This window comes from Lepisosteus oculatus, chromosome 22 (genome assembly GCF_040954835.1).
Source record: "Lepisosteus oculatus isolate fLepOcu1 chromosome 22, fLepOcu1.hap2, whole genome shotgun sequence".
Taxonomy (NCBI): domain Eukaryota; kingdom Metazoa; phylum Chordata; class Actinopteri; order Semionotiformes; family Lepisosteidae; genus Lepisosteus; species Lepisosteus oculatus.
The window spans coordinates 8,348,692-8,369,270 of NC_090717.1; the positions used below are offsets into that span (position 1 = coordinate 8,348,692).

Genomic DNA, 20,579 nt, shown 5'->3' on the forward strand with positions numbered 1-20,579 from the left:
AACCAATACAAGTTTAGCTTTTGGGCTACCCATTTTCAGAAAAATCTTCATTTCCTTCATTTTCCAGATACAGTATGGTACTCTAACTGCTGAGAGCAATACATACCGGCACCATCTCTGCATGTCCTCCACCAAGATTTGAGACTACTACTCATGCACTGAGGGAATTGTGTCTTCTTTCCTGCTGTACCTACCCCAGTTCAGACGCTTCCTCTATCCTTGCATCAGTCTTCACCGTCTCTAAAGATAGCTTAGGCATATACCTGTATTACTATTCACAGCCTCTAAAACTCGTAACAAAATAAAAAGATTCCATTACCGAATCAAACGTGGCTCAAAAAAACATTTCATTACACTTTGCTACTTGATTAGCATGGTTCTGCTCTTAAAACTCCTGCCAGAATCATTATTTCCTATTTTGTCTAAAACCTTTATCATTACTCCATTTTACTAAAACCCTTAATATTCAGAGGCACTTAGTATTTTAGGAAATTTGCCTGCACTGCAGAGGTTTTGAGAACTGAAATATCCTTCTGAATGCATATGACAATTTGAAAAGAGCAGCACCCACATTCCAAAGCAACAGACAAGCATGCCTCCAATTGTACATTGAAGAATAGCTTATTACAAAAAGGACTTGGAAGTACATTCAAGTGTGTTCTAAGATTGCTCATCTAAGAACAAGAAAAATAATGTAGCTCTGGGTGGTTCTTTTTAACACTTCACAAATCATACATGTTAAGCTTAAAAAAAGCAAATAAAACCAAAAAACATATCGCAGCGCAGAATGTAGACAGAACAGCAGCTGTTCACGGATAAACATGTTTGTTCACATCAATTTAAAAGTTTTCCAGTTCTGCTCATTTGCAGTGGTGCTGTTTGAAGCTGCTAAGATGTATGATTTTGCCTGAATGATAGTACAGCATTTTATAAGCTTTCTTTTATAAAAAAAAAACATAGGAAAACACTAGTGGCTCAAAGATCTAAATTATATCTCTACAGCTTGTGTATGTGTTATCTTGACATATTGTGTTTGCACCAGTTTTGAAAAAAAAAAACTGCAAGATGTGATTTTGCAAGCAGTGACACTAATATAATGCCCTTCATGTGCTTCATGTGACCTGAGCGGCAGCTGTACTTCTCCCACAGTTCTAACACATTCATTTAATGGAACAAAAACAAAGCACAAGTAATACACTGTAATTCAAATTTATTGACAAGGTCTATAAAGCAGCACACTCGCAAGTCTTGTACAATCTTACAAACAAGAGTGTGAAGGCAGTCAACGATTTAGCTCGCAAAGAACAAAACAAAACAGAGTTAGTGGTGGTGGTGGGGGGAAGCAAATGCATTATTCCTTCACAGAAGGATAAAAATATTCCTATCTGACCTCTTAAAATGACCGAATAGTGCAACCTTTACAAAATTACCAAAAAAGGGCACACAAAAATAAATTAAGGATTTGAAGCAAATCGATAGATGTGTTCTAAGTTGAAATGGAATTCTTAATTTTTCATCCTTTCTTAATTATGTAATCTCATTTAGTGTAAAATCTTTGTATTACCTATTTTTTCCCAATGTCCTGTATTGCTCCAGTATATGGCTAAAATCCAGAGAGTGTTGGAAAATCTGCAAGTCTGTCTCTTTAGTCCTTTGCACCCCAACGAGACATTTTAGGCAAACAGTCAAAGCCAGATTCAGTTTTCATTGTATACATATATAAAACCCTAACCGATACAATGCAGTTTTTTTTTAAACAAAGGAAACACTTTTTATTGGCATTAAGGAAGAAAAGAAAACATCGCATCAACCTGGCAGTCACCACGTTGAGAGTATCTGCCACAAGCACCGGCTTGTTCCTGACGAACTGCAACATAATTAGCATTCGCTCTGTTGAAGTGTTGAGGCAGATCGAGGTTGTTGTTTAATAACTCTTTTCCCTTGGGATCCTTCCGAAGAGTTGCTCAGGAGGTGCTCGTTTGCAAGCCTTTAGAAGCTGCCAGCATAGCTCGCACTTTGGCCATCAAATCCTGGGGGACAGAAAGACAGAGGAACATCCGTTTTGAAGAGGAAAGAAAAGTTCCTAACCCTTCCAAAACAGCTTTTAAAAGATTCTAGATTTGCTTCAGGTCCAGGGTTCACTGAGACACAAAGCCCACAAGGTAGACACTCCACAGATCAAATGAGTGCCAAAGAGAGATTTACATTTCTGTGTAAAAGACATTTAGTGTGTTTTTACTTCTTAATGCAGTCCTACGGTGACATACTGAAATTCTAGCCATTTTATTTTTATTTTAAAGTTAATGCTGAATAAATGTATTCTGCACTGCAAAGCTAAGGCCTTTAGCTTTATGGATTTGTAGAGAGCAACAAATGATATTAATAATGATGAACACCTGACAAGTCAATTAAGTTGAGTCAATTAAATTTGATCGGAAAATATAATGGATTAGCTACAAGAAGACTTCATATTGACTGCTAATGTTTAATTTATCTTGAGTTGATGCACTGAAATTTCTGAAGATAAAATAAATTGATCAATGAATTAAGCACTGCTAAATGGCAGTGTTTCTTCTCACCCACTCTGAGCTCTATTAATAACAGCCACAGTGCTTTAATAAAGGAAACTTTTAGTGGAGGCTTTGATTTGTTAATGCTCATAACATACATACATTGTAACTCATAGTTGTGTCCAAGATGTGAAAGACATTGACATAAGCGTATCTATTTTCTGAGAAGTATAAATGAACATCCACCCTAACTTAAGTCAACAGGATCAAGACGTTCAAGAAGACAATGTGGTAGGTAACAAGACATTTTTCAATGTGAAGATCATGGCTTTGAATGTGATAGTGTGTCTGAGACACAATCATATCTACATGTTTATGAAACAGTACTTGAGAGAAGAACAACAGCATGTTGTACAATAGCTTCTAAATCAGGACAGAGATGTCAAAATAAAACACAATAGTCTTAATATTTCCTTAAGACCACACAGCAGTTCCACGTGTAATATATGTACACAAGTGGGAGTTCTGTGATAGATAAGAGGATGGAGCCTCCACTTCTTCTAATTTAACATTTGTGAGTCATCCAAGAAGTAAGGAACAACTGCCATCATAGCAACCCACAAAATACACAGACTTGCTTTAATTCCAAACACATCCAAAGTAAAGCCATAATTCACTTTAAACATGAAAAAAAAACTTTCTCTGAAACCTGTGGCTTGGTTTAATTCTGCTATTAGTGTCTTTTTAAGAGGCATGCTAACAGGAAATAGAGATGCAAGGATTTTACACTTAAGCAACATGAGGAAAAGCAGACCTTAAGCAATCCATATTACATCAGCTTTTCACTGGAGAGATATGCTAATCTTAAATCTAAAGAAAAGAGAGCTGCAACATTCATTTTTCTAGAGGGTTAATCCTAGAATCATCCATCAATGACACACTGCAAGATTTTATGTGTACAAAAAAAAGTTTTTCTCATAATCGGGTATTGGGTTATCTTTCAAATCTGTCAGTAGTGGACAGCTTAATGCATTTCCAACTATTTATGCTAGTAGGCTTAGGAAACATTTTTACAGCAGGCATATACTGCAGGCCTCATTAGATGGGTAGTTTGACTTTGGAAAAATTCCAAGTTACGGATAGCACTTGTTAGTTAGATATTCAGTATTTCAGAAAGACATATAATGCAAAATGAAACCTTCGCCCTGAAATCAAATCATACTGTAAGATACTGGTAAGGAACATTTGTACATATATGGATTTTTTGGAAGGAAATCAATCAGTGGTGTCATATATCCTTAAATTGCTGTTGGGTCCTGTTGATCCAATTCAAGGAATATAATTAGTAGTTAAACTAAGCAAAAGAGTCAATCCATCTTTAACAAGAATTCATCACAATCAAAAGATGTAAACAAACCCTTAGAAATCTGCTCTATGCTCCAAAATCCCTGAAATGGAAAATACTCAAATACTACATTAAACTACGAAAGCATTAAAACATACCAGGTCCAGGTAAATGAAAGCATAAATCCTCCAGTTAATAGCGGGAATAAACTGCCTTCGTCCACAGAACTGTGAGCTTCAAATGATTCACATTCTTATATGCGTGACTAACATTTATCTGCAATTTACTTGGTACCTACCTCTAAACATGCTTCCTTGGCAAAGCAAGAAGAGTATCTACTCACAAAGGTTCAGTTGTGACTCTTTAATGCTCCTTTGAACAGTTTTATTGGAATGAGCAGTAATAAAGCCATTTGAGGGAACCATTAAAACACTAACACACAACTCATGCGACTGCCCACAAATGAAAGTATTTCAGGGGATTTAACTACCCAGCCACGTTAGTTATGAGCCTGAAAGAGCACACTTCGAACATTTTAAGTATTCAGAAATGCCTGCTCATTCCTTCTGCCTTGCATTCGAATTCCTACAAATTACTATGGTTGTGAAATAACATGCCGTGAACTGTAGCAGTTCAATTATTAGCTTTTACAGTAGATCACTGTGTCCCATGGACCTAAATAAAGAAAAGGCCTATCTTTTTCCCCCTTTTAAATTTTATTTAAATAAAATAATGTTGCAAGCATTGTGATGACCATCGATTCAATTATCAAAGAATCTAAAAAAAAAAACCAGAACATAAGGGACTAAGAATATAACTTTGAGGCTTGAGGCTTTGCATGTTTGGCAATGTAGCATATTCATGATGGTAAATAAAATTTGTTTCACACGAGAAGATGGAGACCATTTATGATATGCAGGATTAAAATTAAAAAACATCATATAAATAAACCACAGCTACGTTAGCAATTCCACAGGAACAGGGAAAACTATTACCGTAAATACAGTAATCACATAATCTGTGAAAAAAGAAGGACTGTAAAGGCAATTTCATTTGAGGGAATCTCACATTAATCTTTCCTTGTCATCATCATGTTATTTTACATCTGGGAGTAGGGCAGAGGCATACCAGAAAAGGCCGTTTTGAGATCAATGGTAATCCTGATTTAATAAGAATATTTACTGTATGTTTTCAAGAGACTATTCAGTATGAAATGCCAGCACTCTTCACAGTTAGAGATGATTTTCAGAGGTTACTGCACCAATTTTTTATGCTCTTCAGCTGGAAATGGGATTTATCCATTGCTTGAGGTCAATACTTTATCTCAGCTGCAATATTGAGCTTTTAGGATAAGGTTCACGAATGAAAACTATTGACTGAAGAAATCTAAAAACCAGCTGTTTTACGTACTTCAGGCAAGTGAAACTGTGGTCGAAGCTCTTGGCCAACTTTATCTTCAATTTTCCTCTCTCCATATCACAGTTGCAACAAGTTAAAGAACACATGCTGAATGTGTCCAGAGATAAAGTGTTATGCTTCAAAACCTTTTAATCATATTAACAGCATTTTAATCAGATCGCTCCCTGCCTTTTCTGCAGATAAAGTCTCAAATAAATGGGATTTATACCATCACTGAGTATAGATTTTATTGTATACAAAGCATTGGAGATGCTAGTTTGCCTGTGGATGAACATGAGACCTACACTACATCTCTATAAGTGGACCCACAATGTGCTTAAGAAAACTTAAAATAAAACTGACCAATAAGTTTGATAGCTAATGGTAAATTAATAATGGGAGAAAATGTGATGTTACCTTAAATAATTAAACTGTCAAACTATCAATCATGTGTCATAGTGTACTTTTATGGACAAAGCTCCCTTACTGAATCTTAATTTAAGTGGGAAAAATAGTTTGTTCTACTCCCTCAAGCAAACATTGAACTATAAAGCTGAACACATTTGCTTGCCAAGGAGATGCCTTACAGCACAGCTGATGGCTAGTTTCTAATCCCATAAAGGCAAATGTACTTTAATCACATACAAAACCTTAGGCCCACCTGGATGCCTGACGGATTTTCGGCAGGCAACGAGCACTAATGTTTTCAACTTTTAGATCGAACTGCTCCAGCCTCGGTATGCTCCAGGTAGTGCTAAATCTTTGAACCAGTATACTCATTTAACAGAAACTGAACCTGTTCACTGCAAACATGTCCAGGCAAGGCAAGGCTAATTTCTCAAATAAAAACTGGATCCTAAACTGCACTGGGAAGTGCATTTGAAGTGTTTCTGCACTGAGCTGTACTTCATGGTGATGGTGGATGAAGACTTTGCTAATCACTTCACTGTGCCTAAAAAAAAGTCAAACAGCCCAAAATCATGACAAATTAAATCAGAATTTATTTGACCTTTATTTACACATTGCAACACACATTCTCCAAGTGACAAGCAAATGCTCAAACATTCTGAAAAGTAATTAAAAATGGAAACAAATAGAAAAATAGGTTGGATAAGTGTATACACTCCTCAGTAACAGCAACTGTCAATTAGCTCAGGAGTAACCAATAGCCTTCCAAATCACAAAACAAGCTTACTTCGTACACTTATCCAAACCATGTTTCTCTATTTTCATTTGCAATTACTTTTCAGAATTTTTTGAGCATTTGTTTTTCATTCTTAGGGTTGTTTGTGACAATGAGTAAGTTGAATCCAAAACCTTACAACTTACAAAAAGTTACTATCATTCTTTGAAAAATCTGAAATGGGAATGCCTTCAGCCTCCACTTGCTGCAGTCATCTGGGAAGAGCCCTGTGACTAGCTCTATACATCACAGGAGAAACTGAGCATGAAACAAAGAACACCACAGTGGACTGGTGTTGTAAAATAAACTCGCAAATACTGCGTGGCCATTTGGGGTAGGTCTCAGCACACTGCAATCCTTACAATGTTTGTTACAACATTACAGAAAACATATTGCTGTACTGGAATTAGTCCAGAGAAGAATAACCAGGTACAAACTGGGACTAAAGGAAATGTCTTTCAATCTTGAAAAGGGAGAAGTATGAGGGGACGTGATACAAGTATTCAAAATCCTCCAAAGGAAGTGGCAAAGTCAATAGAGCAGCTTCAATCAGAGCAAGCTAAAGAACAGAAACGCGAAATAGAGGACACAAGTGGAAACAATGTGAAAGTACATTTAAAACCAAGGAAGCACTTCTTTACCCTAAGGATGGTGAGAGTCTGGAGCAGCCATGTTATTGAAGCCAATGACCTGGCTTCTTTCAAGAAAGAAAACAGACTATCATAAATCTTTAGCCGTAGGCACCTTAGCTATATTCATCCACTCATTTGGTGGCAACACTTCACAGCAGCACCTGCTCTGGAATCACACAGTAGATAACTGTACAAAGAATCATCATACAAGTCAGACACTGCAAAACTAATATTCACATCTACGAATTAACTGTGAATTTCAACTGCTGCACAGACCGGTCGTATAACTCTTAACAGCCTACAGCAAAGAAAAACATGTAACCCAATGAAAGCTACGTTTGTCTTCTGGTTTTGCCCATCAAGTGTCAGGTTTGATACATTTACTTTAATCAAGTTTCTCTACTTTTGTAAAAAGACAAATTTCCACCCTTTTGGACAGACAAGAAAGTTTTATCTTAAAAACACAACAAAGCCATTTGTTGTACTCAGGATCACACTCAGGATCTAGACTTCCTCTCTGCATCAATGCACCTATTAAATAATTCCACCAGTCATTAGTACCCCTATAGATTTTCAGATTACCACAGTTATAGATGCAACCTGTTATAGCAAATACACTGAACAATGTAACACCTTTGTCAGAATACAATGGTTCCGTCAGATCCATCCTCCATACCTGAGTTATTTTTGTTTGAACCGAGGAGACAATGGCGGAAGATACTTGTTTGTCTTTTTCCAGAGAGCCTCCCCTAGAAAAAATAAAAAAACACTTCAAAAAGAATCTTCATGAACTATTTATGTTGAGCATTCAACCGTGGAATAAAAACAGATGACTCACAACTAAATGCTATTTGGTTAACTGGCTTGAAAGCGGACATACTGAGGTCTAAACATGGGTACATAACAGGGAAGAACGAAAGGACATATTTTGCACGCTCTCTATAATATTTTACATTAACAGGGTTTTGTTTTCATTGATTTAATCTCTTTGCGCTGAATGTTCACAATGGAAAATGATATTTTGTGCAGATAAGTTATATACGTTCTTTTTTTAAAGAATCCAAGAAGGCCACATCTTACTGTTTCTGAAATTATACATTTTTTTTAATTTGTAAGCTTTGTACATAATATACTAATAATAGCAATTATAATAATAATGGTCATTATACTAAGAATTTCTTGTAAAGGACTTTACATGTGTGAGGAGACATACTTCATCCACTGCTGAAATGCAGCAGCCCCACTGCACAGCACATCAGGTGGAAAAGTGAGAAATGACTTCTCCAACTACACTGGAGGGAATTTTATGAAGGTCAGATGATTCAAGCCTGAACAGGAATTTAGCCTGGATTTAGGAACGACTCCTCTACTCTTCCGAATAGCACCATGGGATCCAATGACAAAGTACGGGTCATGGACAAAAATATGGAAACACTAACGTAAAATCACTGGATAGGGCGTTGTAGATGGCGTAGCATCCATGAGTGTCTGGATGTTGGCAAGAGGGGTGTGACACCATTCTCCCTTGAGAAAGTCAACTAACTCATTCCTGGCTGGTGGAAATGGAAAGCACTCAGGTGTGGATCTGGCGACTGAGAATGTCATGACGTACAGATAGCATCAACATCTTGCTCGTCAAACCACTGAGCCACCACCTGACCTGTCTATGGGGACATTGTCATCTCGGAAGAGACAAATGCTGCAACGTGGGGTAAATTTGATCATCCGGCATCATTAAGTATAAATGATCATTGACCTTGACTTCTAAGGGAATGAGGGTACTCAAGCCATGCCAGGAAAACAGGCCCCACATTACAGAACCCTACTGCTGGAAAAATGCATACAGGGTTACAGAGTTCACTAGGAACACGCTGAAGGGTGATTCATCTGACCCTATCCCATCGTCTCTCCACTGCTCAGCAGTCCACCGCCTGTGCTCTTTGCACCAGCTGTAATGAACAGTTTGTACACTGTACGCATAGCCTGTGGATCAAGGCAGACCATTTTTGATAACCCGCTCCTGGTTAGCCACGGTGAAAAATGCAGCAAGCCGATTTGCAGGTGGCTCGCTTGTTTCGCCTTGCTCTTAGAATTCATGCTCGAAAATCACAGTCCTGGAGTGTGTGATTCTATCCACTGTTGCCCTCTGCTGAGGATATCTTTGGCTCGGTATTCTATGCTGCCATCACCTTCAAGACAGTTGCTTATGAAGTACATGCAAGTTGGTCACTGAAATTTCTGCCAAACATACCCCAAAAATCATCCCTTGTTTAAAGTCACTGAGGTTTCCTAGTGCTGCCATGCCAGTTAAAATTGCAGGCAACCAGGCTTGCCCAGAATTTTTATATATGACCCTAAGTATGCTGGGATGTTATTTGCTTAATTAACATGAGCCATACACCTGTGTGGGAGCCCTTGCTTTCCATATTCTTAATGTCCCTCATTTACCCAAGTGTTTCCATTTTTTTATCTACTACCTGTACATCAATGTCTTGGTTTAACATCTCTTCTGCAGGATGGCACTGAGGCATCAGTGTAGAAATTCTGATCATGAGTGAAGTGTGTCACCTACTGGTCTCTTATCCCAGTACAAGCTTTAATTCCGAGAGAACTGAGAAAATTAGATAACAAGGTGCTAATACGATTCACTAAGCTGAGAAAAAAAACATTTCTAGCCTTAATGGGGGGAAATAAGGTCCACAATTACAGCACGATTGGGAGCTATGGAAGATCTCAGAAATGCCTGTGTGATTTCAAGATGGAAAGAATGGCTGATTCCTGCTGTACCTGGATCGCTCCTGACTGGAATCCCTGCTGCCTGCCGGAGAAATGCTGGTGGAACGTGCTGATGCTGGCTTCTTGTGTGAAGCTTGATTAGGTGAAGATGAAGGTGAGCAGGACTGGGCTTTAGATTTTATCTGAGATTTTGAACTTCGTTTTCTCTTCTTTTCATGTGGAGATCTGATAAAACGGTGGGGGAAAAAAAGCTTTAAACTTAAGGCAGTTCGGAAATAATCTTGTGAATGAGCATCAAATCATTTAAGACAAAAATGCTAGATTCTTGATGGTCAATTCACCATGTGCATTAATGTAAATGTTTCTGATGTCCTGTCACTCCAGATGAAGGACATTTTGACTCTCTGCCTGTTGAACTTCCAAGGTGTGTGAAATGTGGAAATTTCTCCTAGAAACCAGATACTTAAGCAAAATTATGAAAGTCATTAAAGTCCAAAGCAATTTACAGCTCTCTCCATCTACCACATATCCTGAAGCACCATCGTGCCACCTTGTTCCCAATTTCAATTACAAGGAATGACATGAATGCTTTTAAAAGAAAGTGATAATGTGGACCTTCGTACATGTATAAAAATAAGAACTGCAAAGCTAACATTGACAATCAGAACCAAAGATATTAAGACAGTATGACATTATACTCCTTGTATTTGTGGTACAGCTTGTCACCTTTAATTTAGTCTTTTCACCAAAAAGCTCATTCATAAACTGAGTACCTACACCTTAGATGACAAGTTCCCAACCATGTTCTGAATTCACTGATCCATTCAATGCCCTATTACTTTCAAAACAATTCAGTATCTTGTAAAAAGAAATTGACATTTACTTTAATGTTTTTTGTGAGAGGAAAACAACTGAAGAAAAACAGGCATATTACAAAGGGCATATAGGAAGGATTTTTACTTTTCTCGTTATACTGCGTTGCTTTGATTTACAAAGCATTTGTTGAAAAGGAAAACCTCAAGCAACATACTGCAATGCAAATCTTTTTTTCTCCAGCCTCCAGGGGCACTGACAGTATTTTCTGCATGTGGGATGCGACATCCTACATCATCTCGTTCCATATAAAATACCTACCTGTGCCATTTTTCTGATCATTTAAACAATTGGACTCATTCCTCTTCAGAGACAGCAGGAATTGTGTAATAGCACAATTATGTAAGTTGTTTTTACTGCACATGCAACTTCAGAGCTGTTGGTAACTAACTTATCTGAGGATCTAATACAGCTGTTTCTTGAAAGAACAGATGGTATTGGCTCCAATAAGAATTAAAATGGCTGAGTGGCGTGTTCCAGACTCCCACAACCTTTTGTGCAAAGAATTAGCTTTAGATTTTTCACGTCTAAATGCAACACTGCATAGCTGTACTTTTTGTATGGTGGTGACCACAACTGAACTCTAGATTCTACTATATACTACCTGCATGTAATACACTTTTTATATTAAATGTATTCTGCCATACCAAAAATGACCTTTGCAGAAGCAGTACTGTTAGCTAACCCCTATTTTGGGATCATTTGTGCACTCTTTTAGTTTACCCCCAATTTCAGCTTTCACAGGTGTCTTAACGTAATAGAAGTATGACTAACTGCTGAATAATTGCTTGATTCAGCTGACAACCTTTAAGGATGGGTGCTATATTAGCAATTGTGCTGTCAATAGCTACTACCATTATCATGAATGACTGTAAGAACTGGCTTACGAATACCATCACTTAGTTCTGTTTAAGTACAACTGGCTCTTAATACTATCAGGCCCAAGATATTCTGGTGTTTCTAATAGTTTTAGCACTTCTACCTCTTGATGCTAGTATTCATCAGATTTAAAAAGTAATTTATTCAGACATTTCTCATCATAAAACTTCCCCATTTTTATTTGAGATGCTTCACTTTATCCTTTATTGTTCTCTTGCTTTCTTAGTGTCAGAAATAAATATTTTAGCCTATATTGTAATATTCATTATTTTGCACCTGGTCTTGATTTTTACCCATGTCTGCCCTTAATATATTCATTTTCTTTGATTGCATCCCATTCTTTTTTAGGCATTTTAAAAACTGCTATCTTTTTGCATTGATTTTTCTTAACTGATTTCTTAAACCATTCAGGTCACTTTCTATCATTGTATTTACTTACCCCTGGAATGAATCTGTTCTTTCCCTCAGGCAGAGCATCTTCATACTGTTTCCATCCATTCTCTAACAAAACCATATTTATCCTATCCCATTCTACTTCTCTTCAACTCCCTTTCATTCCTTCATTGTCTGTTTTCCTGAAATTATAAACCTATATGGTTTGGGAGTCTACTTGAACAGTTTCTAAATATACCTCAAAACCTAATATATTATGATCGCAGTTCCCTAAAGGTTCTCTCACCTCTTCTTTCCTCCCTGTATCTTCTTGTTTGTATCAAAACACTAGATCAATACAGGCATTCCCTCTAGCAGGTGCTCTGACAAACTGAAAGAAGCAGTTGTTAGCTATATCTACCATTTCAGTTTCAGCTACTGACATCCCCGATGGATTTTCCATGATTACAATGGGAAAAAAAAAAACATTATAAGCACTTCCTTTACACATATGTTCTGTATTACATTTTTGAGACTGCACTGTAATTAATATCTGAATTTGATGGTCTGTAGCAGATCCGAAACACTAGGCCCTTTGAAGGATTTTATCTGCAAGTCTGACCCTTCAGGATTGAGATTAATGTCCTGTGCTTAAAATGTGCTTTTGGATGTACAGAGCTAAGCTTGCATCTCGTCCATCTTTCCTTTCTCTTTGGAATGCTATGCATCCACTAATGTAGTATTTGTCTCCATTACTCTCGGCTGGCCATGTTTCTGTGATCCCAATTTCAGCATTTAATTTCCTGCAGATTCTGTTCTTTTCTGTTCTTCTTGAAGCAGCCAAATCTTTTCTCGTATTTTGCTCCTAATGCGGCAGTCCTCGGACTTGGGTATAAGTATTTAATGACCTGGTGCTTTGACACTGCTGTTCCCCAGGCTGCTCTGTTTTTGGCTCCTTGTAAAAAGGATCAGATCCCGGCCTCGTTGGGCGTCCCCTCTTGTTAAAAAGTTTTTGAACTTCTCCGTAGATCCTTGCCCCGAGCCAACACATTTCAAAGTCACTCAAAACAGGGACGCAACACACTTTCACCCAATTTCTCAACACATTGTTCTTACGGCAATAGAATAGGCCAGAAAGAAATGGACCCTGAAATTTCTATTTTTATAAGACATTAAATATAGCGGTGTCAAAACCATTTCCTGTAGGACTACATGTTTTTTTTAGTCAGTTTAGTTCTAATTACAAGCTCAATTAGCCATATTATGAATTTTTCCAAGGCTTTTAACAGTTGAAATAAAAAAGATGCACTTCATTGAAGTAGGTATTAAAAGAAATTGTTCATCATGGATACCTACCTACATTTGTTTTTGCTAATCAATTGGTGAAACTCAGCTAGTGTGCGTCTGTGTGGAACACAAGCCAGAAGATGCTGTAATAAAGCCTGTTTTTTAAATATAATGTTTGCAAGCACATATAATTGGATATTAATTCCGGCTTTTTTTATACACCCTGTCAGAAATGGCAACAAAGTATTTCAGTCAGAAACACACAATTAGAGCCTCTCTTAAGAGTAAACAGTCAAATGGAACTGCTTTGCAAGCAAGCTCTAGCATCAAGAAATGACCACAGCCCACTTTAACATAAATAGTCCAGGTATTATTATCATCGACTTGAGTGGATTTAAGGAATCAGACATAAAATAAGTGTTTGAAAACGAATATTTTCACATTATTAACCATTTTGCAGGCCCTTTCCATTGCTAACTGGGTCAGACATCAAGTACTATATATACGTGTTCCTCATAGTTCTGTGTCTATACAAAACATACTAGTCACCAAAATTTGAAAGGATACATTAAAAATGTATCTACATATTAAACTACATATTAAAATAATAATTGCTTACGCTTATATAGCATTCTGCTGGACACTCCACTTAAAGCGCTTTACTGGTAATATGGACTCCACTCCACTAGCACCAATAAGCAGCCCCCACCTGAATGGTGTAATGGCAGCCCTAGCGCACCAGTATACTCAACACACATCAGCTATTATAATCAGTATAATATATTAATCAACTATTATAAATTAATTTCTCTGCTTTTTGGTTTATATTATTCAAGAAGGTATTGTGCTCAGGATTCATTGCACTCAGGAAACAAAACCTTGCTAAATGCTTTACGAGTTTTCCTGTGTTAGTGAAATATGTCCCTAACTGAAATACAGATCCTTAGGTTTACCTGAACTTTAAAACAGAGTTTGGAAATGTTTATTTGCTTAAACGTGGTACAATAAAGCTTAATAAACTATGCATAAGACACTTGAACCATGAAAGATGAAAGCAGCATTATTTTAAACAGACCCAGAAAACTCTGAGGTTCAAGAGAAGAAGGATTTCATTCTTTGGTCTGCCAGTTAGCCGTTTTGTCTCGCAAACTATCCAGAGAAAAAACAGAAAACTATACTCAACCTTTAGCTGACTTCAAAATATAGACTGGTAGACTTTCCAGTAAACATGCTGTAGAGAAAATTTACATTATGTTTGGTCACTATTGAGAAAAGTGGCGCCCAGCACCATTCATCTTTACTTTTGGAGATTACAATGAGTCTCTTCTATGGTGTTACTTCCAGGCCCAGTATACAGCAAAATGTGTTAGTCTATGCATATAATTTTCTTGTCTGACGTTTTCTAAATGCCAGCAATAATTCTTTACAGATAAGCTTGAAGCTTTCTGAAGCATGACCTGCACTGAGACCTGCTTTAGTCTCCTGTTCAATCACTGTTCAAAACAGAAAGGAAATGTGAATTAGGCCATTAAGAGGATTCTTCATCTTGAGAAGCACTCACTCTATTATAGTTTTATAATATGATATTTGACACAAACTTAAAAATCACTCTGATACTTAAAACTACGAACCAACTAATATTGTCTAGAAAAAGCTTTATATAGTGCAATCACAGAAACCACATTGCTAAAGACTGAGTCAAATGATTTGTAACTAATTTTGATATTAAGAGACTGTTTACCATAATAAGACACTTTCTGACAAATGCATGTCAATGTCGTTCAATTGGATAATTGTGAAATTCCACATATTAAAATGAATTTAGTTCAACGCCTTCATATCAAGAATGAGCATGGGGGAATCAGACTTTAAGAAGCACCAAGAAAACTGCCCCTTAGTCAGCTGTAATGGTTTAGTAATAAATAATAATAAGACTTTATATCATGTAGCACCCTTTAAAGTGGCTTCTCAAAGCACACAAGGAGGGAAGACAGCAGAAGTAACAATTACAACCAGCACTTGGAATGCAGTAGGAATATAAAGGGTCAGACACAGAACCAATTAAATAAAAGCCCTTCAAAAGGTTTTGAGCCTTGATTTGAAAGTGCTCAGAGAAGGTGATACTCTGATATCCTTAGGGATATCAATTCCTAATTCCAGGAATTCTAGATTTAAATCCATTTCACAGTGCACCACTGAAACAGAGATAACGTCATAGCAAGTTCATATAAGTGAAAAACAAGTGCCCTTATCTCATTGAGCCCAGTGCTGATCTTACGATGTGTATCCATTTGTCTCAACTGATGTAAAACAAGCTTTGCAAGTACATTTTAGCATTCACACAACAAAGACCATTTATAGCCCAATTAGCACTGAAAAAAGGAGATGTGAAAATGTTTAAAAATAAATGCTTCCTAGTAATTTCACAGGTGTATAACTGAAGTTGCATAGATAGCAAAATCATTATTCAACAGGCCTACATTTTCTGCTGTTTTGGACTTACTCTTCATGCGTTTTCATGTGAAATATCTTCATGAAACACTAAGTTTTCACAAGGGTCTCAATTTATTTTCAAATGAATTAAATTTCCAAAAGCATTATAGCATTTCAGTCCTATGAAGATATACTGTCAAATGTCCAAGACCATACCAAGAAGACCACAGCTTTGCAAAAATGTACTGAAAAAAGGAAAAGCCCTTTTTTTTACCTTGACCTTGACCGTTTCTTGCTAAAGCTGGGGTTGTTACTGATCCGATATGCAGTTGGGACATAGCGCTCTCTCTCCCTCTCCTCACGTCTTCGCTCTGGAGAACGAGCTCGTCTCCTGCTGGGTGATCTCGACCTAGATCTAATCAAACAAATATACAGTGAAATTGTTGACTAGATATCTTGGGCTGGCGTGTTCAATATCAAACATCTTAACCTCCTAAAAAATATACATCATTTGCATACAGTGCAATTGATCCCCAAGGATGTCAAAAATCTCACATAAAGGAGACTCCCTGCCATCCATTACTTAAGTACATTATGCATGGACAACATCCCGAATGTACTGATGATTTGATGGAGAAGTGAGACATTACCACCTGAATTAAGGCGAAAATCAGGAAGGCCAAACTGTAGAAGCCCAGAGCAGAATTGAGCCAGGCCACTGCGGTTCACACACCTACAATTACAATCTGTCTGACCAAACCAAGACCTCAGTTTAACCATTTAATCTCATGCAAAACACTGCACCTCCTACAGCGCAGTGCTACTGTCCCCTTACTACAGAGCTATGGCAGCAATCTAGCTTTCCTTAGAGATCAGTACCAGTACTCACCAGGCCAAACCTAGATGAGCTTCCAAGATTTGACAAAATCACTTAGAAGATGGTAATGCTGTGTTTAGTTTTAAATCTGTGGCTCTTCTTGGAGTTATGTATTTTCCAAGTGACATGCCCTTGTTTCTTAATCCTAAATTTATTCATTGCTGTATAACAATATTTACAGGCAGTGGGACTTTGAAGTCCCATTAGGGGTGTCTCTGCTCCCGTGTTGAATGTACCCATGAATATTCTGATGTTATTAGCTTGTCAAATGATTGTTTTATTAGATACATAAAACTATTAGTTTTATGATTTCCAGGGATGATCAGTGCAATACATTCATAGAGTAATGATTCATCTATAACCAATATCTCAATGTAAAAATCAGTTATTTTTTAATTTACACTAAGGAAAACTTTACAGAGCATTCATCATGAATGTGGCTGAGGTTAAATTTTGTAAGTGTCCCACAATTCACATCACACTTTAGGAGACAAACTTTGTCCACTGTCCACCTCAATTCTTTAGTCTCATGTCTTCTGACATTTTGCAGTCCTGGCAGGGCAGAAGCCCAGATTCATTCAGCTCAGAGAGGTTTTCTACTGGCAAGACCTTCAAGTCCCAACAGGACCTAAAGGGTTAAGTGTCATCTCTGCAGCAAAACATTTTTTTTATTTTCTTCCCTTAAGTATTAGTTTAGCGATGAATATAAATAAACTAACTTATTTTGTATGAACAGTTTTCCACTAAAGCTTAGATTTATTTTTAAGTGCCTGCAATCACTCAAGGTTATATAAATTGAGATGGGAGCTTTTGTAATGTGGTTATAATGAGAAAAACACTTATCTTAGGTGTGAGGTAAAATAGTGTACTTCCACCTAGTTCTTTCAAAACTAAATTAGAGTATCTTTCATTTATGTTTCTTTTAAAAGCCTGAGGGTTGATATTTTTCTATAGATTTTACACAGTCATGGACTTCTCCTATAAGAAACTTATTTACCACTGCTGTCATTGCTTGATCTAAAAATATTTCATATTTTTCCTCAATGATTCCATAATGCAGTTTGGGGCGTGACAATGTATTTACATACTGAGGTTTTTCGCAATTATCTGGGACTGATCAAATCTCTTTTTTTTCATATTTAATGAGCCTGGGCTATGCCACTAGCAGACTGTGTCCAGGGTTTCCCAAACAGCAGTGCAAAAATGGCTGTGTGCAGCTGAAGCAGAAAATATGGTCAATCATAGCATCCTTATCTAGCTGTATCCAGAGTGACCACAATTGTAACTGTGAACTTGTTAGTTCAAGCTCCCTTTGCCTCTCTTCAGCACTAGCACTGCTGTAGGTGCTCTAGGTTCTAAAGAGGAAAACCAGGGTTATAATAGTACAATATTTGATATATGCGACTCGAAGTTAAGAAGTGGAGGAAACAACTTGACAGGAAAAAGAGGATTAACACTGTTCCTAACAAAAGTGTAGAACGGGGATAGGGATCTAAGACAACTTGGAGACTGATCTAAGAAGCTCCAGGACTGAAATGCCAAATCAGGTAGGCTAAAGGACATTTTTCATTTGGCCGCATGAGCCATAGCTGTGACTTGCATTTTAGAAACCTTAAGTGAATTACACAGATGACAAAGGCACCCTGATCACAACAGCTTTAGTCTGCGTGAGTGTGAACGCTCACCTCAGAGTGAGGATGTAGCCTATTAAAAATTCAGTCAAGCTGGAATTTGAATTTGCACAATGCAGATTCTAAAATACTCAACTTAAATTGTCTACCATGCAATACTGAGCAATGATTCAGAGGCTTTTGGTAACATCTGTACCATATTCAGTTTTCATATTTCATTGACTTTGTGGAAAACAAACTAACAAACCTATCATTCCTTCAAATCAAAGCAAGACTCCAAAGCAATACTTGGAGAAGAAAATAAACCTTTGAGCAAGAGATAGACTACTACAGGTTCAGCAGTCCTGCCATACATGCCAGAGTTTGGCATATGTGTACTTAATTATTGTCAACAAAAATATGGGTTAGATATTTGAAAGATTCAACCAGTGTTTATTGAGGTAGCCCCCTGTATTTGACATGACACCTCCTTCTTAAGCAAGGTACAATTTGAAAAGCAGACAGTGCCTTTTAATGGCACTCTGCCCAAAAACATTAATGACCCTGGACTACACACTAATGTATCAAAGGCAACATTAAAAACCTGACAAAAGCAGCTGAAAAAATTACTCCAAATACACTTATTTCATGGAAATGACAAAATAATCAGTACTTTCATATAAACCATCCCTGTGCTTAAAAATACTTAACAGAGCTGCCTTTATACTGAAACAATTTCCAAAAGAAAGGAAAATTGATTCTTACATGAATACAAACAAATCTTTATTCCAAAAGCCAAGTCCATGTATGACTCAAGACTATGACAATCGGCATGTATATTTAACCAAATCCAAGCTAAATGCTTCACATATTCACATTGAAAGAGGACAGGTCAACTCGCATCCTGTCAGCCTGTCCTACAGTACTTCAGCAGTTTACAGATGTGACTGAGTCCGCTCCATTATTGTCTGTGCCTGATGTTTTCCCTTTTACATCTTAATTTTAATAATTGCACGCTGGCCTAAGAGCAACCCGTAGCAATAAAACCTGAACAGGAAGCGACATTTTAATACGGCTCTGGTGTCTAATGGAGATGCAGAGGTTGCCATTATAAGGCTGTCATTATTTATGAGGTTTATATTAAGAAATTAAAGTCAAGTTGTAGATACTCCTGAACCAAACTGACCCTTGAAAATGGGGTTCAAAGACCCTTTCTAAAAAATCCATTATCACACTGTCAGCATAACGTGGGATGTAATGCTGTATTTTTGACAAAGTTTGCATCATGATCAATTAATATATGAAGCTGTCATGGTCTTTACAGTGCCCTCATTAACCTTGAGGCTGTCTCTTGATAGATTTAACAGAAATAAAGTTCCAAGACACTACCAGGCCAAAAGGAAAATTAAAGGTTAATTTAAGAAAAAACTTTCCATGATGCTTTGTAACATGTATAATGCTATACTTTGTGTTTAGGTAAAGTACACTTTAATGCAAAGATAAATGAAAATAAACAGGAATGTCTGTTATAACAGAAAGAAAAATACATGTTTTTTAAATCATACTTCACAAGGTCAGCATGTTTGTAAATAGCTTAGCTTATCTTTTAAAATGAGCTACGGTTTCACTCAAGAACATGTGTTTTTTATTGATTAAGTAATTCCTGCTTATTATTGCTTGAAGTTAATAATTAAGCAGTCAGTGTTGCATGTGAGAACAATTCTCAGATTATGACCATCTTTAAGCTTCTATTAGCCAGGTGCCAACATGGATGAAAAGAAATGTGTTTCTCTTCAGTTTGATGGCTACAAAGCCCACATGTAATTTTACAGCATGAATATGTTATGAATATCAAGCAGAATCAGCTGAAAAATGACAGTCTACAATTGGGTTATAAATAGAAATTAGGTTACTGGCAAATCTGAAAACGATATTTAGATAATTAGGTACACTAATTCAAAGAAAAAAGGCTGGGGTTCTTTGAATTATAAGTGTAAAAGCTTGTCATTTATTGATAATTACTGTACTACAAAGGCAAAATGCTGGATCAGTGACTGTGATGGAATCTAACCTTCTGACTTCATCAAATCCTCACTAGCTAACACTTGATCCCTAATGGTTCTTCAACCAATTATTTACAAGATTCTGGGAGAATCTCTAAAACATCTGTCATTTATGATTACGGCATTGACACTGCAGTCACACAAAATATTGACAGGTACCATTGGGGAAAATGTATCCTGCCATCATTAAGGTATTCATTTCAGCTTTTCTAGATGGAGAAGACCACCATTCAATTTTTTTTTTCCATCTTGCAATTAAATTCAGACCATATCACAGAAAGCAAATGCATTAGACACTCTAAAATATTTCAATCTTATCTCAGAAACCGATACAGATTCTACTTCAATTTAAGCTTTTTTAATTACATAGGTGACTTAAGC

General features: G+C 36.9%; 1 protein-coding gene across 3 annotated transcripts in view; it reads right to left on the bottom strand.

Annotated features, from left to right (window-relative positions):
• Positions 1–1,193: 1,193 nt before the first annotated feature.
• The window catches only part of sfswap (splicing factor SWAP), a 72,522-nt gene continuing 53,136 nt past the window's right edge, over positions 1,194–20,579 (bottom strand). For 2 of the 3 annotated variants that reach the window (XM_015366276.2, XM_015366275.2), the window contains exons 15-18: positions 15,923–16,063; positions 9,856–10,029; positions 7,745–7,817; positions 1,194–2,030 (exon numbers count right to left, since the gene is read on the bottom strand). In XM_015366276.2, the coding sequence (XP_015221762.2) occupies positions 1,965–2,030; positions 7,745–7,817; positions 9,856–10,029; positions 15,923–16,063 (454 nt within the window). In that variant the 3' untranslated portion in view covers positions 1,194–1,964. The remainder of the gene's footprint in view (positions 2,031–7,744; positions 7,818–9,855; positions 10,030–15,922; positions 16,064–20,579) is intronic. The other variant, XM_015366277.2, reaches the window with a different exon arrangement.